The sequence below is a fragment of the Melozone crissalis genome, unplaced genomic scaffold (genome assembly GCF_028551555.1).
Source record: "Melozone crissalis strain CALT ecotype California unplaced genomic scaffold, PUWL_Pcris_2 ptg000036l_1, whole genome shotgun sequence".
Lineage (NCBI taxonomy): Eukaryota > Metazoa > Chordata > Aves > Passeriformes > Passerellidae > Melozone > Melozone crissalis.
Window position 1 is genome coordinate 6,773,003 of NW_026535814.1, and position 23,643 is coordinate 6,796,645.

Below are 23,643 nucleotides of genomic sequence, written 5' to 3' on the forward strand. Positions count from 1 at the left end.
AAGTATTGCCTCTCTTCTAACCCTGAGCTGGCAGCAGGGATTGGGCCCTGCTTGGTAACGTTCATTTGGAAGACTTCTGTTGAGCAGGTAAGAATGGTCCAAATGAAATATTTTCTAGCTTTTTCCCTCTGGCTTACCTGTTTGAGGGTTAAAATTCAGTGCTGCAGGTGTCCTGGGTGTGTGCAGAGCAGAGCAGCCCCAGAAACCCCTTGGGCTGCCCACAAGTTGTCATGCCTTGTTGCCAGGTGTGCCCTGCTGTGGCAGCAGAAGGAGCCCGCAGCACAGTGGGCACCGTGCCCTGCCCAGCCAGGGCTCTCTGGCACAGAGCAGCAGCAGCGCCAGCACCGTTCAACCCGCTCCTGCCTTGGCTTCCCCTGGGACACAGAAGCCTCTGGAAATCAGCACTGCCAGCGGCATTCCCAGCTTGGAGCAGCTGCTGCTGGTGGGCAGATGCTGCCAGTTGGACTGCTCCCAAAGGGGAAGAAAGGCAGAGATGTACATGCCCCGGAGCCCTGGGCATGTCCAATAAATATGCAAATATGTGGGCAGATTTGTTAGGAAGCATTTCATCTGTGATGCCAACAGTGCCTTCGCTCCTTTTTCTGTGTGTTCTAGACAAGTAATGCAATAGTTGGCTCTGACAATTAAGTAGTAGATGTTATGTGGATGTTCAAATTTGTACTGATGAATTTGTAATAGATCCTCCCACAGTTGTCTTTCTAGTCCCCCTTGTAATCCCCTTGGTAGTCAGGGCATTTGGGGAGGGCTGGCTTGTGACCAGCAGGCAGTGTGTAAAAACACCTGACCTCCAGTCAAGATGCAAGAAAGTAATCTCCACTAATGGACTGCAGAGAAAGAGTTGACTGGCAAAACTTTTGGAGGGGCTAAGGGTATAATAGGCAGAGCATCCTTTTTGTAGATGAGCACATGGCTGATAGTCATGGAGACTCTCAATGCTGCAATTTTTCCTTATTCATTCCTTTGTTATTGTGTAATATACCTTTAAAATGTTTAAAACGAGAGCAATTTCTCACATGTGCAATGCTGTGGGCCATTCTCTTGATCTGGGTTCCTTTGCTTGTGTCCCAACTGAGTACTCAGTGCTTGGAATTCCTGTTGGACCCCCTGAACAACAGGGTTTGGCCCATGAGGGGAATTTGTGCTGCTTTGTGACAGAGGAGAACTTCCCAGGCTATTTTGTGTTTGCTCTAGGGAAGGTTGGTTATTGCTTTGCATAAACTCACAGACAACACAGAGCTGTCCCTTTGTGATGTCAAGGCGTGATTGCCACATTGTCGTAGTGACATCAGGAGGCTGCCTTGGTGCAGGGAAGGCCTGAGTGTCAGAGCAGCCCTAACGTTTGCTGAGATCAGGAGATCCCTCCTGGTCGTAGCATTTGTCAGTAGGCAGCTGCCCACTGACAAGAGGCTTGAATTTTTAGTTTTTAAAGAAATTGCAGAAATGCCAATAATTAACCATCTGGCCACTGCAGCTTTTGCTGCATATGGCGTTACATATTCCATCTATTATTTTATGAATTTCGCACGTAAGTAGAGGTTTCTCTTCTGCTTAGGTTAGGGTGTATCCTAACCTGGCTTTTGTATGTCTTCCTGCTCGCTCTTAGTGACTGAGTGTCTGATTTTGAAAGAGAAAGAGCATTAGGATGCCACTGGTTTGGTAAAGCTCCTGTCAAGTCGTTCAGCTAAAAAGGGGGTGTCTGTAGCCACAGGGGCAGCATTTGCAAGGGAACATGCAGGGCTTCAATTGCCTCGAGGTGGGGAGTTTGTGGCAGCAGAGTCTGTCATTTCCTCAGTTTGCTGGGACAAGCAGGACACCTTTGAAAATGTAGACTGACAGACCATCTTGGAAGGCCTTCTTGAAACTCTGCAATTGTTCCCAGAATTCAGGGAAAGCTTCTTTCTTTCAACAGTTTGTCTTGAAAGGATCTGACTGTCTAACTTGACCCTTTACTGAGTGCTAAGATCTTTCCTTTGCAATGAAATGCAAACTCCAAAGCAGTGAAGGTCTGCTCCAGAACCCTGGAGCTGCTGCTCTGCTGTTTCACAACAGAACTGCCAGAGCTCAGGGGGATTTTGGGGGAGCTTTACTGGGCAAGCATTTCCAGCAAGTAAATGAGAATTGGTGCATTCAACTGATTTTTTTAAAAAGTACCTCAAGGAGAGGATTTTAGAAGCTATTTATGTATTTAGTAGAACAGGAACATTGAGTGTTAAAGAAAAATCTGCATTTTCTTGGTCATGTTTGTAGTCATTTACTGGCAAAACAGGCCAAAGTGCAGGGACAACCAAGAATATTGACCTGACCTCTTGCTGGCTATGTGAATAAAATATGTCTCCTGGAGGGATGCTGCGAAATGGGAAATCATCTCTGTTTGGGTTGACTTGTTCTGTGGAATTCAGCAGCCCAGGATGTTTTCTAAACGTATCTGGTTCATTTTCCCTGCCCACTGCAGGTCACCTGAGGCATGTGTTCAGCGGTGCTGATCATGAGGTGAGTGAGAAAGGCACATTTCATGTTCCTGGTGTTTAAGCACTGTAGAGGAAGCTGTGAGCTGGGACAGAGACAGTAGAATATAGAAGGTGAGCTAGGAAGGCTGAAAGAAAATCCATTTTAATACCGGCAGGAAAAAAATAAAAAGCATAAGTGGTAATTTATTATTTCCATCTCAGAGCTTTAAGGAACTACAAATCCAGTTTTGCAGAGAGAAGGCTGAGTCCTACAGCATAAAGGGTGGAGTGTTTAACTAGGAGAAAATTCCTGTACAGTTGAAGTTCACCATTGAAATTCAGTCAGAGTACCTCAGGAATGTATTCCTAAAAAATCTTATAATATCTACATATCTATCTACATATAAAAGATGTGGATGCAGAAGAGAAAGGCCATCTTGCAATGGTGCCTGCTGTATCTGAAGGGAAATGGGCACCTTTGTGGCTGGGGAGCAGCGTGGGCCAAAAGGACGCAGGGCTGGCGGCCTTGAGCAGCTGAAGATGAGGCCGCGTGTGGCCAGGGGGCCAAGAAGGCCAAGGACATGGTGGCCTGTGTCAGCAGCAGCGGGGCAGCAGGAGCGGGGCAGTGAGCGTGGCCCTGTGCTGGGCAGCGCTGCGGCCACAGCTGGAGTGCTGTGTGCACTTGTGGGCCCTGGGAAGCAAAGAGTCATGGAGGGGCTGCAGCGTGTGCACAGAAGGACAGGGGAGCTGGGCAAGGGGGTGCAGCACAAGGCCAGGGAGGAGGTGCTGAGGGAGCTTTAGCCTGGACAATGGGAGGCACTTGAGGCACCTTCAGGCAGACTTCCATCAATCCCTGCATGACGGTGCTCAGCACAAGGGCTGTTTCAGTGCCAAACATCTCCTCACTGCATCCAAGGGCTTTAGACACTGGAGCGGGTGACACTTCCATCTTGTGGTTGGTTGGCTCCTTGACTTGCTAGGAGGAGAAGGCCTGTTCCTTCTCCTGTTTTTCCAGCAAGCAAAGATGCTTCTGCACAGCATTTCCTGCTTTTCCCAGCCCTGGATGGGATTCTGATCCTGTTTTGGTTTTCCACATCTGCAGCAGCAGTAGCAAAGGCGTTGCTGTGGCATTCCTACGTTTCCACGTCAGCGCTTTCAAGTGCTAAAAGCTCCATTTTGCCGAGACAACCTTGCTTGCTGATAGCAGCCAGGCAGGAGAAACCACTTCATATCCGTCAAGAGTTCTGTTGAATTGGCCCATTTAAATTTGGTGGCTGTGACTTAGAAGCCCTCTGTCGCTATGAAATGTTATGACTTTTCCTTAGAAGATATGGTGGTAGATGTAAAAAGAAATGAGGTTCTACATGATAGGAAATGGCCTCTCCCTCGTGCTTGTCTCCTGCCACAGATGACAGAACCAAGAGCCGTCTCTCCCCTGGCTCCCGCTGCTCCTGGAGAAGAAGCCAAAGAGGAGAAAACTGAGGTGGATGACCGCCGGCCTCCATCAGTGCTCACACCGGATCCTGGATATTCTGATGCTGTAAGTGCCAGTTGTGTGTGGTGCTGTCTTTAGTGCAAGGCAGAGCTGCAAGTTTTGGAGCAGCCAGCACTTTGCTGTTGCAGGCTGAGGATGCTGGGTGCTGGAGTCCTGCCAGGAACTCGGGATTTCCTCCAGGCAGCGACCACAGAACTTGGCCTCTGACCTGTCCCATTGAGGCAGCAAAGGGCTGGTGCCTCTGGGAGAGCATCTGGCTGCTTGGCTCAGGGAAGCTCTATCTCTTGGCTTCTGTGCTGCTATGGCCAAGGGCAAAGGAGGGAGTGCTGGAGGTGCCAGGCCTTGGTTTGTTTGTTTTCCCTTTTTGGAAAGGTGTGTTTGGCTTGTGCAAGCGGTCTGCACTTTCTTGGAGTGGTTCTTCACTTGTACAGTCTAATGTGAGCCAGCTGTCTTTTGGCTTTTGATAAGCTGCAGCAGGAGAATTGTGTGGTCCATGCAGCTGTGGCAGGCCATCCCTGTCCCGCGCAGCCAAAGAAACAAAGTGTGGAGTTGCGAAGCCTTCTAGTGAGGCCAAAAGGAGAAGACGCCAGTTTCTGTTGGTGCATATTTTGGTGCAGTCTGAAGGTTTGGCAAGTGCCTTGCAGCCTAGAGTGGGGGTGAGGCTGTAAGTCCTTGAGTGCTGTCTTGTGTTGCTCGGAAGAGGAAGCCCATCTTGCAAAGGTGCCTGCTGTATCTGAGGTTAAAATGGCACCTTTGTGGCTGGGGAGCAGCGTGGGCCAAAAGGACGCAGGGCTGGCGGCCTTGAGCAGCTGAAGATGAGGCCGCGTGTGGCCAGGGGGCCAAGAAGGTCAAGGGCATGGTGGCCTGTGTCAGCAGCAGCGGGGCAGCAGGAGCGGGGCAGTGAGCGTGGCCCTGTGCTGGGCAGCGCTGCGGCCACAGCTGGAGTGCTGTGTGCACTTGTGGGCCCTGGGAAGCAGAGAGTCATGGAGGGGCTGCAGCGTGTGCACAGAAGGACAGGGGAGCTGGGCAAGGGGGTGCAGCACAAGGCCAGGGAGGAGGTGCTGAGGGAGCTTTAGCCTGGACAATGGGGGGCACTTGAGGCACCTTCAGGCAGACTTCCATCAATCCCTGCATGACGGTGCTCAGCACAAGGGCTGTTTCAGTGCCAAACATCTCCTCACTGCATCCAAGGGCTTTAGACACTGGAGCGGGTGACACTTCCATCTTATGTTTTGTAGCTTTCTAAGGAGGACAAGTCCTGTTCCTTTTCTTTTTTTCCAGCAAGATAGTAGGCTTCTGCAGAACTGTTTTCTGAGCCTTGAAATACTGAAAATCATTCTGAACCCTTTCTGGGTTTCTATGTCGTGTGGAGCAGGAGCAAAGAGTCATGCTGGCTCTTTCCTAGTTTTCCCTTTCAGAGCTTTCAAGAACTGAAAGCTCCCTTTTGCAGAGAGAAGATTGCTTACAAATAGCAGCCAAGGAGTTATATTGAAGTGATAGCATTATACAGTTCGGTTGAAAGTTCCCATTTCAATCTGGTTGGAGTGACTTCGAATGAGATTGTTACAAAGTTTATGAGTTGTCTTTAGAAGTTTTGTCAGGGGATTTTAGCAGCTATGAGGTTATAAGCGTTAGGTAACAGCCTGTCCCTATGATCCTCTCTTGCTACAGGTGGCAAGAGGAAGAGCCATTTTTCCCCTGGCTCTCTCTGCTATTGCTGAAGAAGCCAGAGAGGAGGAAAATGAGGAAGACGACCACCAACTCTGTCCAGCCGTAGTCACACCACAGCCTGCTCATATTTTTAAGAGAGTAAGTTCCTGTTGTGGGGGGTGCTGTCTTTAGTGCAAGGCAGAGGTGCAAGTTTCTGAGAAGCCAGCACTTGCTGTGTCTGGCCAAGGATGCTGAGTGCTGGAGTCCTGCAGGATGTGGCCTTTTCCTGCAGGCAGTGACAGCTAGAAATTGATCTTTGACCTGTCTTGTTGGGGCAGTTCAGAGCTGGGGGCTCCAGCGGAGCTTCTGGCTTCTTGGCTCAGGGAAGCTCCATCTCTGGGCGTGCGCAGAGTTAGGGCCAAGGGCACATGTGGTACTGCTGGAGGACAAAAGTCTTTGTTGGTTTGTTTTCCCTTTTGGAAAGGTGTCTTTGGCTTGTGGAAATCTTCTGCAGTTTTCTTGAGTTGTTCTTCACTTGTTGAGTTACTGTTGGCCCAATGGCCTTTTGGCTTTTGAGAAGGTGCAAACAAAAGAAAGGGCAAGTTTCTCCTGATCTGTTTTGTGCCTAAGTCTGCGACTTGGGCAAGTGCCTTGGATCCTAGAGTGGGGGTGAAGCTGCAAGTCCTTGAGTGCTGTCTTGTGTTGCTTGGAAGAGGGAGACCATCTTGCAAAGGTGCCTGCTGTATCAGAGGATAAAATGGCACCCTTGTGGCTGGGGAGCTGCGTGGGCCAAAAGGACGCAGGGCTGGCGGCCTTGAGCAGCTGAAGATGAGGCCGCGTGTGGCCAGGGGGCCAAGAAGGCCAAGGGCATGGTGGCCTGTGTCAGCAGCAGCGGGGCAGCAGGAGCGGGGCAGTGAGCGTGGCCCTGTGCTGGGCAGCGCTGCGGCCACAGCTGGAGTGCTGTGTGCACTTGTGGGCCCTGGGAAGCAGAGAGTCATGGAGGGGCTGCAGCGTGTGCACAGAAGGACAGGGGAGCTGGGCAAGGGGGTGCAGCACAAGGCCAGGGAGGAGGTGCTGAGGGAGCTTTAGCCTGGACAATGGGAGGCACTTGAGGCACCTTCAGGCAGACTTCCATCAATCCCTGCATGACGGTGCTCAGCACAAGGGCTGTTTCAGTGCCAAACATCTCCTCACTGCATCCAAGGGCTTTAGACACTGGAGCGGGTGACACTTCCATCTTGTGGTTGGTTGGCTCCTTGACTTGCTAGGAGGAGAAGGCCTGTTCCTTCTCCTGTTTTTCCAGCAAGCAAAGATGCTTCTGCACAGCATTTCCTGCTTTTCCCAGCCCTGGATGGGATTCTGATCCTGTTTTGGTTTTCCACATCTGCAGCAGCAGTAGCAAAGGCGTTGCTGTGGCATTCCTACGTTTCCACGTCAGTGCTTTCAAGTGCTAAAAGCTCCGTTTTGCCGAGACAACCTTGCTTGCTGATAGCAGCCAGGCAGGAGAAACCACTTCATATCCGTCAAGAGTTCTGTTGAATTGGCCCATTTAAATTTGGTGGCTGTGACTTAGAAGCCCTCTGTCGCTATGAAATGTTATGACTTTTCCTTAGAAGATATGGTGGTAGATGTAAAAAGAAATGAGGTTCTACATGATAGGAAATGGCCTCTCCCTCGTGCTTGTCTCCTGCCACAGATGACAGAACCAAGAGCCGTCTCTCCCCTGGCTCCCGCTGCTCCTGGAGAAGAAGCCAAAGAGGAGAAAACTGAGGTGGATGACCGCCGGCCTCCATCAGTGCTCACACCGGATCCTGGATATTCTGATGCTGTAAGTGCCAGTTGTGTGTGGTGCTGTCTTTAGTGCAAGGCAGAGCTGCAAGTTTTGGAGCAGCCAGCGCTTTGCTGTTGCAGGCTGAGGATGCTGGGTGCTGGAGTCCTGCCAGGAACTCGGGATTTCCTCCAGGCAGCGACCACAGAACTTGGCCTCTGACCTGTCCCATTGAGGCAGCAAAGGGCTGGTGCCTCTGGGAGAGCATCTGGCTGCTTGGCTCAGGGAAGCTCTATCTCTTGGCTTCTGTGCTGCTATGGCCAAGGGCAAAGGAGGGAGTGCTGGAGGTGCCAGGCCTTGGTTTGTTTGTTTTCCCTTTTTGGAAAGGTGTGTTTGGCTTGTGCAAGCGGTCTGCACTTTCTTGGAGTGGTTCTTCACTTGTACAGTCTAATGTGAGCCAGCTGTCTTTTGGCTTTTGATAAGCTGCAGCAGGAGAATTGTGTGGTCCATGCAGCTGTGGCAGGCCATCCCTGTCCCGCGCAGCCAAAGAAACAAAGTGTGGAGTTGCGAAGCCTTCTAGTGAGGCCAAAAGGAGAAGACTCCAGTTTCTGTTGGTGCATATTTTGGTGCAGTCTGAAGGTTTGGCAAGTGCCTTGCAGCCTAGAGTGGGGGTGAGGCTGTAAGTCCTTGAGTGCTGTCTTGTGTTGCTCGGAAGAGGAAGCCCATCTTGCAAAGGTGCCTGCTGTATCTGAGGTTAAAATGGCACCTTTGTGGCTGGGGAGCAGCGTGGGCCAAAAGGACGCAGGGCTGGCGGCCTTGAGCAGCTGAAGATGAGGCCGCGTGTGGCCAGGGGGCCAAGAAGGTCAAGGGCATGGTGGCCTGTGTCAGCAGCAGCGGGGCAGCAGGAGCGGGGCAGTGAGCGTGGCCCTGTGCTGGGCAGCGCCGCGGCCACTGCTGGAGTGCTGTGTGCACTTGTGGGCCCTGGGAAGCAGAGAGTCATGGAGGGGCTGCAGCGTGTGCACAGAAGGACAGGGGAGCTGGGCAAGGGGGTGCAGCACAAGGCCAGGGAGGAGGTGCTGAGGGAGCTTTAGCCTGGACAATGGGAGCCTTGTGCATGACCTTCAAGGAGACTTCCATCGATCCCTACATTACAGTGCTCAGCACAAGGGCTGTTTCCCTGCAAAATATGCCCTCTTTTATCCCTGTGCTTTGGACACTGGTGTGGCTGACAATTCTGTCTTGTAGTTTACAGTTTTCCAAGGAGGACAAGTCCTGTTCCTTTTCTTGTTTTTCCAGCAAGCCAGGTTGCTTCTGCACAATCCTTTCTGCTCTTATCAAGGCATTCCACACCCTTTTTGTATATTGATTGAGATGGATCTTTTGTGTTTCCTGACCTTCTTTCTTGGCCTTAATGATCACTTTTAGTTTAATAATGCCTATGACTTTCTACAGCCCCAGGAATCACCGTGTGTTATGTTTGGGAATTGAGGAGGAGATCAATGGCCTTGCACTCCAGCTGCCCCTTAGAGATCACAGGAGCTGGGAGGGGCTGAGCTGGACTTGTAATTCCAGCTACTTTAGCACCATCTTTGTGGTCATGTCCAAGAGAAGTTGCCCAAGCAGAGATGCACAAAGAGAGAAGCTCCCAATGCAATGATCTGGGGCGGGGGGGGGGGGGGGGGGGGGTGTCTGATCCCTTTCCATAAGAACCTGCACACTCCAGATTTCCCAAGAGTGTGGGTTTTTGAGCAACAGGAGAGAAATCCCAGAATTGCTGCTGGTCAGGACACTGGCTACCAAGTTTTGATGTGTGTAGCAACAGAGAGAACAGTAAAGGGAGATTCTAGTAGTGAGATCTATCTGTCTATCTTCCTACCTATCTATCTATGTAACATTTACATAATTGAATCTTCCTGGCTCTGGTCCAAGGCAGTTGGATGTGCAAAGGTTGCCTAAAGCATTTCTCTCAGGAGAGGATTAGAGACATGTTTCCTTAACTGATTTTGAGCAGGCAGCGATGCTTCCCTCTCCAGATATGGTGGTTTTTTCCCCTCAGAGTTGTTTTCCTCCTCTGGCCTCTAACGCCCTGAAGTCCTCAGTTAATTCTTTAAATTTCTGCCTGTCCTAGAGAGGTGGAACAATTCAATGTTTAGGTAGTGTTTGGTGACTCTGGTCATACATGCCATGCATTACATGACACATGATTTCCCTCACTGGCATCCCCAGGGCTGTGTAAGTGCATTCATTAAGGGGGCCTTAGGAGAGTCTCTGTTAATGCTGGTCAGAATTCTCAGTTGACAAAAGAGCGAGAAGAAACACCTTGGTCCTCCTCCATATACTGAGATGGCCATAGATGCTCTGTGACCTCCATCAGAGATCTCTGCACACATCCTCATTTCCTGAATGACCAGGTTTTCTAACAAGAGTGTGAATGTCAAAAAGGCAAGAATGCTGCTGCAGGCCTGAAGAGAACTCCAGAAGGGCTGAGCTCACCCAGGAAGCCACCTGCAGAGCCAGGCAGGAGCTGTGGGACAGGAGTCAGTCACTACTGAAAGACAAACAGGACATGGCAGAAGCAGAGGGAGGCCCTCACCAGACCCTTGAGAAATGCCACACCTTCCCTGTCAGCTGCCTGAGAGTCTGGAGCTTAATTTCTAGATGGCCCCTGATTGTAGGGCTAGGTCCACTTTGGAATCTGTGCCTCCACTCAAACAGAGAATGACCCAGCAGAGCAGCAGCACAGTGCTTTGGGAACGTATGAGCCCAGCAGTCTTTGAGTCTTGGCCCACAAATGTCATATGGAAAGTTGAAACCCATCTTCTCCTGCTTTCTGTGCAGGTGCTTCTAGAGGGAGAGCAGGAGCAGACTGCTTCATCAGAGATGCCATGCCAGACTCAGGGAGAGCTGTTCCCAGCCCGAGAGCAGGAAGGGCAGCTCAGGCAGCAGGTGGAAGAGGCACAGGTAAGCCTGACTGGCCAGGTGACAGAAGAAAGGGCAGGAAGAGGGGCATAAACCAGAGCTCTTGGGACTGAGGAGGCCAGGAATCCCACAGGCACTGGAAGCACAGAGCCTTGGAATCTGCAGAGATCAGCCCTGGGACAGGAGGGTTACATTGGAAGCAGATGTGGGGAGGGAAGCAGAAAGAAGTGGCTGCATAAATGTGATTTTGAGGCTGCAAGAGGAAAAAGCTGAGCCTGATGGCAGCTCCCAGTCACTTGCTCTGCATTTGTGTGCACAGAACATCAAGGCAGAGCCACAAGCAGAGCTGCCCCAAGCTCAGAGTGCCATCATGACAGTGAAGAGGAGGAACAAGGAAGACATGGGAAGAATTCAAGAGGAGAATCTCCATCAGCAGAGGGGCGATCAACAAAACCAGGTGAGTGAAAGAGTGGCAGCCACTCCACTCATGAAATGCCCTCTCCTTTCTTGTTTACAGTCTATCAAGGGACACGTGCAGGCAGAGCTGCAGGACTCTGAGGCTACCAACAAGGCAAGAGAGAAGAGGCTGGAGGAAGAAATGAAAAGCGTCAGAGAGAAACTTAATTGCCTCCCTCAGGCTCTAGAAGACCAAGTGAGTAAAAGAGGGATGCAGTCACTGCAGTCACCAAACTGGTGGTTTCTGCCCTTCTTGCCTTTGACACTGCAGAGCAGCAGGGAGTGGGGCCATGCCTCTGAGTGCCATCCTGCTGTAGTGGGTATCACAGTCACTCTGAAGGACATTTCCTGTTGTGCGGAGTCTTAACTGCTGCCCTGGACAATGAAACTCGTCCTTTGGCCCTTTGGCCAGCAGTCATCCAAATTGATTCCTGCTGGCCTGTTCCTGCTCTCCCCTTCTTTCTTGAGGTGTTTTTACAGTAGAACGTGGTGATCCAGATGGAGGATTGAAACAAGCTGTCTGTATCCCTTGTCAATCTGTTCTTTGCCTTTCCTCACAGTTAATGACTCCTGGCTGACAGGGACAAGCTGTAGTGTCTGACTGCTTTGTTCTGTTTCATTTGAGGTGCAAGTGCTGACATCTCACCAGGCAGCCTGTGAAGACTTCCAGCGAATATCTGGCAATGAAGGACCCCAAGTCAGGAGTGAGGCACAGGAACAGTGTCCACCAGAAGTGCTCCAGGTCCAGCACATCATGGGCTCTGAACCTGCTGTCGCAGCAGCATCACCTCGAGGAAGCTCTTCTCTCAAACCAGGGAACTTGAGCTCGGGCAGTTCCTTAAACTCTCCAAAACAGCAGACCGAGGAGAAGTACCTGGAGATGCTGGGTATGTCTGGGGTGTTGCTTGTCTGAGGGACAGTGTGTTGTGTGCAGGTGTCAGCAGAGCTGTACCAAATGCTCCTCCTGAGTTGAGTGTCACAGGGCCATTTCGGACTCCCCAGAGGAAGTGCTGGCATTGCTCCGAGGCAGCGAGAGAGCGCTCTGGGTGTTCCTGCTGCCTCTGAGGGCACCTTGGACTGGCTTGGGTTTGCCTGAGCTTCCCTCTCTGCTAAAGGCTGAAGCAGGGATTGTTCTTGGATCAGCAGAAGCCTGTGACCTTGCAAATGATCTAGGCGAGTCCTGTGTGCTCATGGCCAAACTGCACAGAATTTTCAGCTTCCTAAATTCTCCTTAGACTCCTGACTTCCAACCAGTCATCAGAGCAAAACAACTTCACAGAAATGGATTGGCTTTGGAGTTTTGTCTTTTTGGTTGGGGATTTTTTTTGGGGGGGGGGGGGTGTTTTTGTGTTTAATTTTTGTAGGGGCCTTTTGTTTTTTGTTTCTGTGGGGTTTATTTGTTGTGGTTTAGGGTTTTTTTGTTTTGATGGTTTATGGGGCTTTTTTGGTGGAGTTGGTTTTTCTCCAGCCTGAAAGAGCCCTTCTGTCCCCAATCTTACTGATGGCATTTTTATGACTGTTACTGTTACCACTGATTTTGTGTTGCTGCAGTTTATTTTCATGAGAATGCTATCTTTTTGTCAATATGATCTATTTTGAAAGAACATTAGGTTACATGACAAATTGAGAGCAGGAAGTGTTTTCCATGTGCCCCTAAAGAAAAACTCAACACTTTTCTAACAACTTTTATTTAATCTTCTAGTTTTATGCTTATCAAGATGTGTCCAAGAGACACATCCAAGTGGCATGATCAGATAAAACTGTACTGCAGGCACTTGTCAGGAGAGAGCCTCCAGCCCAGCCATGGTATATTCCTCAGATCCATGGCACTTTTCCATACCTGATTCCCACTCTTTCCCATGACTGTTAGAATCCTAGCCATTGACCCAAGCCCTGCTCAGATCAGTCTCTAGGAAAACACATCAAGCCCTTTGTGATTCTGCAGCACAACCCAATGAATCTGCCTCTTGCCCGTAACAGCTGCCAGTGCTGTGCTCTCAGATAAGACCTGGTGGGGCTGAGACCAGAGCCCAGGGGATTCTGTGTCTACCATCACCTGTTGGGACCAAAAGGGCACTGATCCGCACCTTGGTGTGGCTGATCTCAAGGCCCATCCTCTTGTGTCCTGAATGAGGGCAACAGCTTGTACAGGGCTCAGGCTGGCTGTGGCTTCTTCCCACTGCTTGTCAGTGCTCATGCTTGGGCTTTGCCAGCCTTGTTGTGCTAGCTGCCCTGTCCCTGAGGGCTGGAGGGGACTGCAGAGGCTGGAGCCTTCCCTAGCTGGGAGAGGGGCATCTTGGAGCTCAGCCTGCTCATAAAGAGGTCAGGGTCCTGATGCTGAAAGCCCCATTGGGATTGGTTATAGTTTGAGCTGCCCTGGTTTGGCAAACTGCTGAAAGGTGGGGAAGATGTCTTTCTCTCCTGGAATTGCATCTCCCCGTGCTTTGTTTCCTGTCAAGAGAACTCTTCAAGGGACTGTACAAAATCAGCCTCTGTGCCAGCCATCTGCACTGCACGGCTGCCTGTCCTGTTGCTGTTCTGGTTGTTGTTACCGAGCTGACCACAAAGGGCTGAGAGCCCCAGACAGTGGGGCTGCCTTTTGTATCTCCTGGAAGCTGGGATCTCTGCTTTAAAGTCAGCTAATGCATTTTATTTCCCTCAGGGAGAATGGTGAACCAGATACATCCCATGATAAAATACACCGAACTGGGGCATATTGGCAGCGGGTGAGTCCAACCACAGTCACTTCTACTGAACCACAGGCCAGGTGTTTTGCTGGTGGAATATCTATCCAGTGTGAAGTCCGGCCAGCTGCAAAGATGTTCACACACTGGGGACAGATTGTCCCATCTATCAGTGGTGCTCAGAATTTCTGAGTGGGCTCAGAAGGCATCGTCAGAGATACTTCCATGCTGCCAAGGTCTTGCCTGCATCAAGGAACAGGACCTGGAAGATCTCCTTGTCTCTCAAGTGTGGGATAGCTCTGTGTTAATTTCTTTAGCATTTTTTGTATGTCTCAAAATCATACTGGCACACTAATGAAAAGAGAAGAATCTTGCTTGCCTGAAAGAGCAACCTACCCGATCAAAGCTTTAAGATAACAGTTCCCAGGAACATTTATTTCCCCTGGTTTGCAGAAGGAAATACTCTGTGGTCAGGATAGGAACCACACAGTTTAGAAAGTGAAACCCAAGACAAAAGAAGAATCTCTCTTTAGAAGTTGAACCCCAACGCTTCAGGAACAAGTCCAGTGCCCATGCACTTGAGAGGAAAATGCATCATCTGCTTTCTGGCAGAGCCCTCCTGCATCCTGCAGGCTTTAGGCATTTACAGCACACATCTCCTGTGTGGGCTGGCTTTCACTGAAAGATCTAAATGGCTTCTCATTTCTCTTCTTCTTTTTTGTTTCTAGGGGTTTTGGAGATGTGGTCAGAGCACTCAACAATGCCACAGGGAGAGAGGTAAATGTCAACAGCCCCTGCAGACTCTGCTGCTCTTGAGGGGCTTTCCCCTCTGGTGCGGGCTGTGGCTGGAGCTTTGGGTAGAGTTGTGCTGAAAAGGGACAAGAAGCACAAACTGGTTCCTGCCTGCAAAATACATTTGGGACTTTGTCCTCCTCAGCTGCCAGAAGGAAGGCACGGAGGGCAGCGATTCCTTTCAGAGAAGGACGTGCTCACTCACTCTCCATTGCTAAAACAGAGGTGGTGCCTTAGAGCACCTCACTTCTCTTTGGGGCTACAGCTTCAGAGTCCTGAATTCTCCTTTCTGACTGTCAGCAAATCCATCTGAAAGTTACTGGCAGTTCCTTAGCCACCTGCAGTGCTGCACTTGGGAACTGCACGTAGGGAGAGATCTGCAAGGTGCCCTAAAAGCCCTAAGCCCTGCCCATAGCCCAAGATGTATCCACACAGTAATAAGGCATGCATTACTTCTGAATCCCAAACAAAGCAGCAGAGAGTGTGGTTAGAGGTTTGTCAGTGGTAGCTGAGACATCACTGTTACCAAGTGGACAAGGCAAAATGCCAGCGGCCCCACGTATCCTCTAACTGGCCCCCAAGGGAGCAGAGAAATGGGCTGTTGGAAATGTCAGTTCCTAATTACTGCAGTGCCGAATCACAAGGCAGTTCGGCACAGCTCAGCTGTGTCATTGCAAAATCACTCTCTCCATGTGTGTTGTAGTCTCGTGCCACCAACTGCTCAAGTTACTCATTTTCAATGTCATTTTAGGTGGCCATAAAAAAAATAAATCTTCAAGGACTGAGGAGGAAGGAACTAATCATTAATGAAATAAGGATCATGGAGAGGTGTAGGAGTCCCAATGTTGTGAAATATTTAGACAGGTGAGAAGTCATGGTGTTATCCCATGGATGTGCATTTACATACAGCAAACATGAGAGGTTAAAAACCTACTTGGGTTAGTGGCAGAAAGTAGAGCTGTTAATTTTTATGTATTCATATTTCTTTACTCATCTCCAATGGATGAGAAGAGAGTGCATCTTGTCTGCATGAGTTTTCCCTGCCACTCATCGTTTGAAAATTATTCCAAACTTATTCAAAACCTGGATCAGCTGTATCTTCCTAAGTCAATACACTCAAAGTCCACTGCCTCTACATTTTTTTGGGAGGAATTTTAAAGACTCTTAAATGCTGATGAACCACCCTAAAGTAGATTTCTCTTAGATTGTTGCCCCTCTTTGCCATTGCTGTGCATGCCAGGAATACTATGTGCTTATTTCCAGAAACACCATGCCTGACAGAATTTTTATCTGGGCTGTTGCTAAACTGCATTTTTCACTTGCTGGCCATCTAAGACATCTCCTATTTCACAGCTGTGCCTTTCTCCTCCAGACTGCACAGTCTGCAGATTCTCTATTCCTTTGATTCTGTCCTAGTCACAGAGCAACCTGGAAACAAGAAAATGGCAAGTAAAAAGTTAAGGTAGCCATGCATTTTTATCTCCATGCCCTTGTTTCCTTCTTTCAGCTACCTTGTGGGCGAGGAACTCTGGCTGGTTATGGAGTACATGGATGGAGGCGCTCTGAGTGATATCATCTACAAGACCTGCCTGTCTGAATATCACATTGCAGCCATCAGTCGGGAGGTCAGCAATCCCATCTGTGTTTCCAAGGGCTTGGGCAGGATTGTCTGGGAAACAGGGGCTCAGATCAGGAGTGATTTCATGTGCCAAGCTTGGTTTCTGTGTGACTGGTATGCTATGGGCAAGTAAAAGCATCTCAAGTGAAAGGCCTGCCAGTGCCCCTGCACTCCCTGTACTCAGTGCCAGTACTCTTCTCTCCAGCTGTTGTACTCTCGCTCTGTCTCTTGTATTTGCTGTTCTCCATCTTGCTTCCCTAAACTTTTGCCTGTCTTCACTGCATCCCTTTCCGGTGAAAGCAAAGGTGCTGGTGGCAGGATTTGAAAGAAACAGCAAAGAAAAAAAAGAGAGACTCGTTTCTCTCAGTCCTCAGCTAAAAAGGACAGGAGTGCAGCCAAAATGCTCTTTGCTTCTGAGCAATGTCCACTGCAGCAGCAGTCATCCCGGCTGGTTTGCAGGGGACAAAGAGCAGGTGCTGTTGCTCTTTCAAAAGCTGACATGCCTTTCCTCAGAAAGGTCCTGCTCTGCAAGTGTTGGAGCAGCAAACTCGTCCTCACAGTGGCACTGTGTTCTGCCATTACTGCCCATTCCCCTGCAGAGGGAATCTTTTAGATTCTTTGTTGCCTTTCTTGTGTGCTGAAATCACAACACTTTTTGCCCTCCTCTTTCTGTTTTCTCTCTCAGTGCCTGCAAGGACTGCATTTTCTTCACTCAAACCATGTGATCCATCGAGATGTGAAGAGCGACAACATCCTTCTCAGAACCAACGGTTCTGTCAAGCTGAGTCAGTATATTCTTGGTCAGGTGCAGCATTCCAGGGATGTGGGTGTGGGGCTGCTTGGAGTGACAGCCAGCTCCCGAAAAATGGTGCTGGTGGCAGTGCAGGGACACCCGCTGTGAGCTGAGGGCACAGTTGCAACGTGCACAGAGGCAGGACAAGGAACAAGCAGTCAAGAGTGGCCTTGCTCTCTGTGTGCCCCTTCCAGAGGGAGGGAGCTACAAGTCTAAAGACTCCAAAGAACAAAAGCCACTGCTGGAGGCAGTGTAAAAAATGGGGATTTTTAAAGTCGCCAATGCCAGCAAACTTCTACTGGGGAATTCTTTTGCCTGCTTTCCTAATTGCACAGAATTCAAACAAAACCAATATTTTGCTTTCTCCTCAGCTGATTTTGGCCTCTCTACTCAGCTCACCCCTGAGCAGAGCAGACCGTGCTTGGTAGCTGGGACTCCGTGGTGGATGGCACCTGAAGTGGTCACAGGTCAACCATATGGCCCCAAAGTGGACATATGGTCTTTTGGAATTGCGGGGATTGAAATGGTAGAAAAAGAACCTCCTTACTGGGACCAAAGTCATACCTCGGTAAGGGGCAAATACTCACTGATCCCACTGTCTTTCTTATCTGTCCCTTGTCCTGCATGCCATTGGACAAAATCCCATGGCCATCTGCTGGAACTACTTCTACCAAGGTCCCCTCCTAAAAATGTGCCTGCAGCACATCAGCATCTGCTGTCAATTTGGATACATCAGTGGGGGAACTCAAGCCTTACACATGCAAACAAACTCCATTCTCAGGCAACACTTTCCTTTGGGTTATAAGTGATTCCAGTTCTTTTGTCTGTGGAGATGGCCCCAGTAACAGGAAACAAGCGTCTTGGAACTGCTTGTATCTTTCCAGAAATGAAGGAAGGAAACCCAAACCCAACAAAGTTTCTAAAACTTTCAAAAACTTTCAAAAGCTGTGGTCTTTAGAAAGGAACTTAACCCACTGTGCAGTTTCTTCTCACTTTGGAAACATGCCTGAAACCTTGGCATGAGAGTGTAAAGGCCACAGAGTCTCTTCTGCTTCTTCTGCAGTGCTGCTGAAACACTCAGCGACCGTGTTTCTCTCCTAGCCAAAGGCACATTCTCTGTGTCACCAAGCCAGAGCCTGGTGATGTGGAGAGCCTGCCATTTGTTTCCTGGCACTTTCTGGGATGGGTCTACCATTAATGTATTGACTTGAGTAGCCAAATGAGCAGAGGGTGACCACAGGCATGGCACCTCTCCTTCTTCTGACCATGACAGTTTTTCTTTTGCTGCAAAATGGGAAGCTGCAATTTTCAGACTGCTGAGAGACAGAGCTGCAGGTGGCTCCTTTTTGCCTAAGCAGGCATTTTCATCCCAATACATTTGTGCAGGCATCTTAATGTGTCTGTGTTGAAGATGAGATTGTAAATATTTGTTTCCTTACCTGGGGATTAACTGATGGATTTCCTTACTTTCCTTCCAATTCTCATTGTTTTCAAGAACAGCACAAAAAGCTTGATGAGTTTTGTTCTATGGCACGTGCGCTTAAAGCACCAACAAGCACTGCAGAGGTGCCTTTCATGTACTAACCCTTGGAATGAGTTTCTATAGCACAGTCCCTTTTCCAAAAAGCCTCTCAAGCCGGTTTGAATTCTCAGAGAAGCAAATGTGCTTTTGCTGATGTAGTTCCCACTAACTAGGTCAGTCAATGAAATCAGCCGCCAAGGCAAGATCTGCGGGATGGTGGAAAAGCTGTGGCTGCATCGGGGTTTGGGTTTCTGGTTGGTAAAGGAAAATTATCTCTGGGTCTCTGCCAGGGCAGAAACTACCACTGAAGAACAGAGGGTAAACAAAAGGATGTGGGAGAGCCTTGGAAACGTGAAAGCAGCAGGTGGAGCCTCATGTTTGTTTTTTTCTCCAGGCTCAACGCCTGATAGCCACAGAAGGGACCCCACAGTTGCAGCAGCCCAACCAATTCTCGCCTTGCCTGCATGACTTCCTGAGCTGCTGCCTGCAGAGAGACGAGGAGCAGCGCTGGTCTGCCAAGGAGCTCCTGCAGGTAAAATGTGAAGGGGCTGCAGGTGAAACAGGCTCTGAGGGGTGGGCTCCTCCTCCACTCAAGTCCAAGGATCAGATGAGCGCCCTTCCTCCTCACCTCCACTCTTGGAGCTCTTCAAATGAAAACACTGAGGAATCCTAGACTGGGCTGGGCTGGCAGGGCCCTGTAAAGGTCCTCTGGTGCAAGTGTCCTGCAATGAGAAGGGACATCTTTAAAGAGATCAGGTTGCTCAGAGCCCTTTGCCATCTGAGCCAGAATGGTTGCAGGGATGAGGCACCTACAAGCTCTTGGGGCAACCTGTGCCAGAGTGGCACCAGGCTCCGAGTAAACAAGTTCTTCCTTAGACCTACTCTGACTTGATCCTCATTTTGTTTAAAAATATTCACCCACATCCTATTGTAACTGGCATTGTTAAAAAAGATGTCCCCCACTTTATTTAAAACCACTCTGAGGTCTTGGAAAGTGGCAATGAAGTCTGCTGGGGCCTGTTCTTCACAAAACTGAATAACTCCACCTCTCTCTGCATTTCCTCAGAGGAGAGATGCTCTGTTTTCTGTTCCTGTTGCCCTCTTTTTCAATTTGGTTGGGTGTTCAGTTTTATCTAATGGCAAAATAACTGAAGTAGAGCAATGCAGGGTACAGACACATGAAATGGTGGTGCAGGAACCCAAGGAAGCCAGTCCCAGCTGAGCAGTCAAAGATTTGGTTGTGGGCAGGAGGGGCTGTGGGGGACTCACTGTGAGCCTCTGAGGGGCCCTGGTTTGTGCCCCCCAGCCCACCCTTAGAGGTTTCTGCCATGCAAACAGGGCCAGCTGGGAAGGACTTGTCCCAACCCCATCTGCTGCCTGGCACGCTCAGGCAGACGGGAACTGTGCCAGGGTTACTGCCAGGTTGTGTGGCAGAGAGGGAACTGCAAGACCCAGTGCCACTGCGCTGGCCCTGCTGGGAAGGAAGGTGCCGTCCAGCACACGAGGGGCAGGGCATGGAAGGGTAGACACTGCTCTGTCTCCCTGTGGAAATAAAAACCTGTCTTGCAAAGGCAAGGACCTATGTGAGTCATTGGAGTTTCCTGAAAGGAAGAAACCCCAGGGACAGAAGGCACCATTTCTAGAGCACTGGCAGGGCAAAAATCCCAGCAAGATATCACAATGAACACATGAGTGGGATTCTGGGCCACATTTGCCTGTGATGGCAAGGTCCTGCACATTGGGCATGACTGGGGAGTCGATGGTCCCATTGCTCCTCTTTCTGGGTCTTGCTAGGAACTAGATGTATCCTGATTGAGTCTCTGAAGCACTGAGCTTGGAAAGTAATGGTTCACTATTCTTTGTGGTTTTTTTTTTTTTTCCCGGTGGACAGCATCCATTTGTAACAACAGCCAAGCCAGCATCCATCCTGGCACAACTCATCAACTTAGTCAAGAAGAAGAAGGACCCTAACCCTAAACCCTAACCCAAAACCCTAACCCTGACCATAACCCTAACCCTAACTCTAGGAGATGAGAATGTAACAATCATGTCAAGATGTTACCTCTGTTACCAATTTAGAGCAGGATTGTAGAGTAAGGTTGTTGAAGAGTTTTGTAGAACAGGATTATAGATTAGGGTTGTATTTAAATAAAGTTGCTGAAACATCAACTCATTTGGAAGATTCTCCTCCTTCTGACCCCTTCAGAAAATTCAACATTTCCTGAATTACCAGTTGTTTTTTATGGGTGCTAAGTCATATTTATGACTTCATAAGTGAGGAAGGCTCTTCTTCATTCATCTTCTCCAGACCACACTGCCTTTGGAATACCACCTACTGGCTGGTTTTGGCACATCTGTGACACTTCTAGTTGAGGTAGATAGGGCAATGGCATTTTCAGGAAAAAGCAAAGGAGGAGTGGGGCAGCTAAGACATCCTGTGCAGATTCAGGCCTTCAGCTGTGACTCGAGAGCATCTGGGCTTCTGCCACTTGGATTTCGATCTTGAAAAGCAATCTCTTTGGCTGGAGGAAAGCCTTGCTCAAGGGAGAAAGCAGAAGGATCAGAGAGGGTGCTCGGGAAGGTCTCCTGTGGTGCAGAGCTGTCAGCGCCTGTGAGGTGAGAGCAGGCCCGGCTTGCCCGGGGTGGAGCCCCAAGAGAGCCCCAGCAGAGGCAGGCTGGAAGGAGGCCCTTGGAGCTGCAAGAGGCAGCAGCCGGGCCCTGGGTGCCTGTTCCTGGGAGCGGGCGAATCCTCCGCTCTCAGAGCCCAGGTGGCAGCTGGCTGCTCCCGAGGGGAAGCGCAGCCGTGCTGGGCACAGCCCAGCCTGGAGGCATTGGCTGTCTGGAGTGTGCCCAGGAGCAGAGAAAGGCCAAGGGCAGCCGAGGGCCGCTGGGCTGCCTGAGGATTCCTCCTCTTCTGCCGGCTGCCCTGCAACTCCTGGCAAAGGTCAGCAGTGTGTGCAGCACTCTGGGCACCAGGGCAGGGAGCTGGGCTGCTCGGCAGGCTGGAGCACAGGGCAGCCTCCTTCAGGCCCGGCCGGCACTTGTGCCAGGGGAAGCAAGGCCAGCGTGAGGCAGGGACAGCTTGGCAGGGCACATCTGCAGGAGCCAGCGCCTCACGCAGCTCTGGGAGGAAGCGCCTGCAATCCTGCAGTTCTGCACTGAGCCAGAGCAAAGGTGTGAGATGCAGAGTGTTGTGCAGAAATATTGAGGCCCACCAGGCCAGCCTGCTTTGTGCTCTCTGGCACACAGCAAGTGCTGTGCAATGCAGCTCTGAGCTGCTGGCAGAGAGGTGTTAGAATAAACAAACTCCTAGATACAATTAAATGGAGACAAAGTCATTTAAGCAAAAGAGAACCTTCTTAGTAAAGATTCAACTGAGCCAGCTGTGTATCTCCTTCTCCTGAGAGCTGAACATACACACAAGCCAAGATAATGCTGCTTTTTATTGCTTTTCCCAGTCCTGGGCCACCCCTGTCCCCTTTCCCTTTAGCTAGGTACTGGGGAACTTCTGTTCCCTTCTGACAGCCTTCTTTTCTGTCCTCTCTCCTCTTCTCCTACATCCCTTTTGGTCTGGGGCTCAACACCTCTCCTTTTCCAGCTCACAGCAACGCCCACCAAAATAACTGGAACAAATGCAAACCATAACTAACACCACCTAGCAGCAACAACTTTCATTCTTTATTCTAATAACTTTTTGGCTGCAGCAAAATATTACCTCCTATCTCCCAGAGGGAATCAGGGATGAGCCTGAGGCTTGTGCTTGGGTAGTGAATTGATTTAGAAGGGAGCAGAAGGGTTTCAGAAGGCAGATTGTGTTTTCTTCAATAATTTCTGAAGGAAAGAGGCAATGCAGCTTCAATCAGCAAAAGCATTTGTTTTTGTGGTGCACTGACGAAATGCTTGTGAGCAATTCCCAGAGAAGGAAGGTATTGAGAAAAAGTTGAATTGTAACAAATGCTGAATTCCTTTAGCTGTACCAGACAATGTTGAGCCTTCTATTCCCCCAGTGCAGTGATTAATGCATGCAAATGGCTGTCTTAGCCTTGAGAACAAAGAGAGTGGTCCTGCTAAGAAGGTTTCTGTCCTTTGGTTTGCGCTGCGGCAGGCTCTTGGTGGCCTGGCAGGCAAAGTGTGTCGCGGGCCGTGCCCAGGTGGCGGTGGCTGCGTGGGCTCCTGCGGCCCTGGCCGCTCTCAGTTTCGGCCGTGGCGCCTCTCCTGCCACCGGTCCCGGGGCTGCTCCCGGCACAGGCAGCGGGGCCATTCCTGCTCCTGCCCCCAGGGCCGCTCCCGGCTTTGGCCGCAGCTGCTCGCGGCGCTGGGATGAGCCCCGGCAGCAGGGCCCGGCCGCCCTGATGGCAAAGAGCCCCCGACCCCCCGGGAAGGGGCTCAGCTGTCCCCGCAGCCCCCCTCGGAAGGCAGAAAGAAAGAAAAAGCTTCCTGCACCTTTTTTCCTCTCTTAAATATGTTGTCCCAGAGGCGTCACCAGCTTTTCTAATTGGTTCAGCAGTGGGCCTGTTTCCAGAGCCAGTCAGTGATTGGTTTTGCCAGCACGGAGACAGCTTGTAGCAGCTCCTCAGAGAAATACCACTTTGGTGGCTGCCCTCTTTCCTCCTCTCCAAAACTTAAGCCATGCAAAACCAATAAAACCGGCCAGTGGTGGTCCTGGGGCTGGGAAACCCAGACGCTCTGAGAAAACTTGAAAAACTTGTGTGGAGCCATTCAAAAGTCTCACATGGCTTCATATCCAGACACACAGGTAAAACCCAGCTATTTCTCTATTCCTTTTCTTTTTAACTGAGAAAGGAAGTCACAGGTGTTGGGGTCTCTATTCCACATCTATTGGAATAGACAGCTATCTCTTTAAAATGCTGCAGTACTTAAGATTGTCAAAGCACTGCTGTGAGCATTCATTTTGCAAAATTCCATTCTGAGTAACAGTTGTAGACTAAAACAATAACATATCTCTGTATAAATTAAATCCTATTTTAAGGAAATGAGTAGCCTAGGGGTTTTGTACAAAAGAAACCAACCAAGCATTGTTGAAATGAAAGATGTTACTGCTACTCCTGCTGTCTGAAATACCTTTGAAATAAATTTAACAAGATCCTTTGAATGTATTTGCAGGTGTACAAGTCATGTTCCAGAAAAATGAAATCGGGTCCAAGAAAATTCTATAAGGCAATGAAAAGCATATGTGCAATTTCCTTATAACCTTGGGATTTTACTCCTTAAAATGGCAGAGTTTCTAGATCAGTCTATTTGCAAAGGAACTGTTTATTCTAACAAGTTTAGATACATTTCCCCTTTGATTACAAATAAAGCATTGCACCTTACACCTTCAAGGCATACAGTCTTAAACCATGGTGTCAGGTATGCACAGGTGACATTGCGCTCATTGCCTCAAACAAGGGGAGTGCAAACATATAAATCCCCCCAGACATGTCAACATGCAGGCTGTTATCCAACTGCACAAACACC

General features: G+C 49.8%; 1 protein-coding gene across 1 annotated transcript; it reads left to right on the forward strand.

Annotated features, from left to right (window-relative positions):
- Positions 1-3,885: 3,885 nt before the first annotated feature.
- LOC128941696 (serine/threonine-protein kinase PAK 3-like) lies at positions 3,886-20,125 on the forward strand (the record flags this gene model as incomplete). Its single annotated transcript, XM_054283585.1, has 9 exons — positions 3,886-4,008; positions 10,220-10,360; positions 10,620-10,952; positions 14,984-15,096; positions 15,740-15,857; positions 16,536-16,635; positions 17,015-17,211; positions 18,560-18,697; positions 20,057-20,125. Coding segments are annotated over 9 exons (1,332 nt in total), but the record flags the coding sequence as incomplete, so codon positions are not given.
- Positions 20,126-23,643: the final 3,518 nt, after the last annotated feature.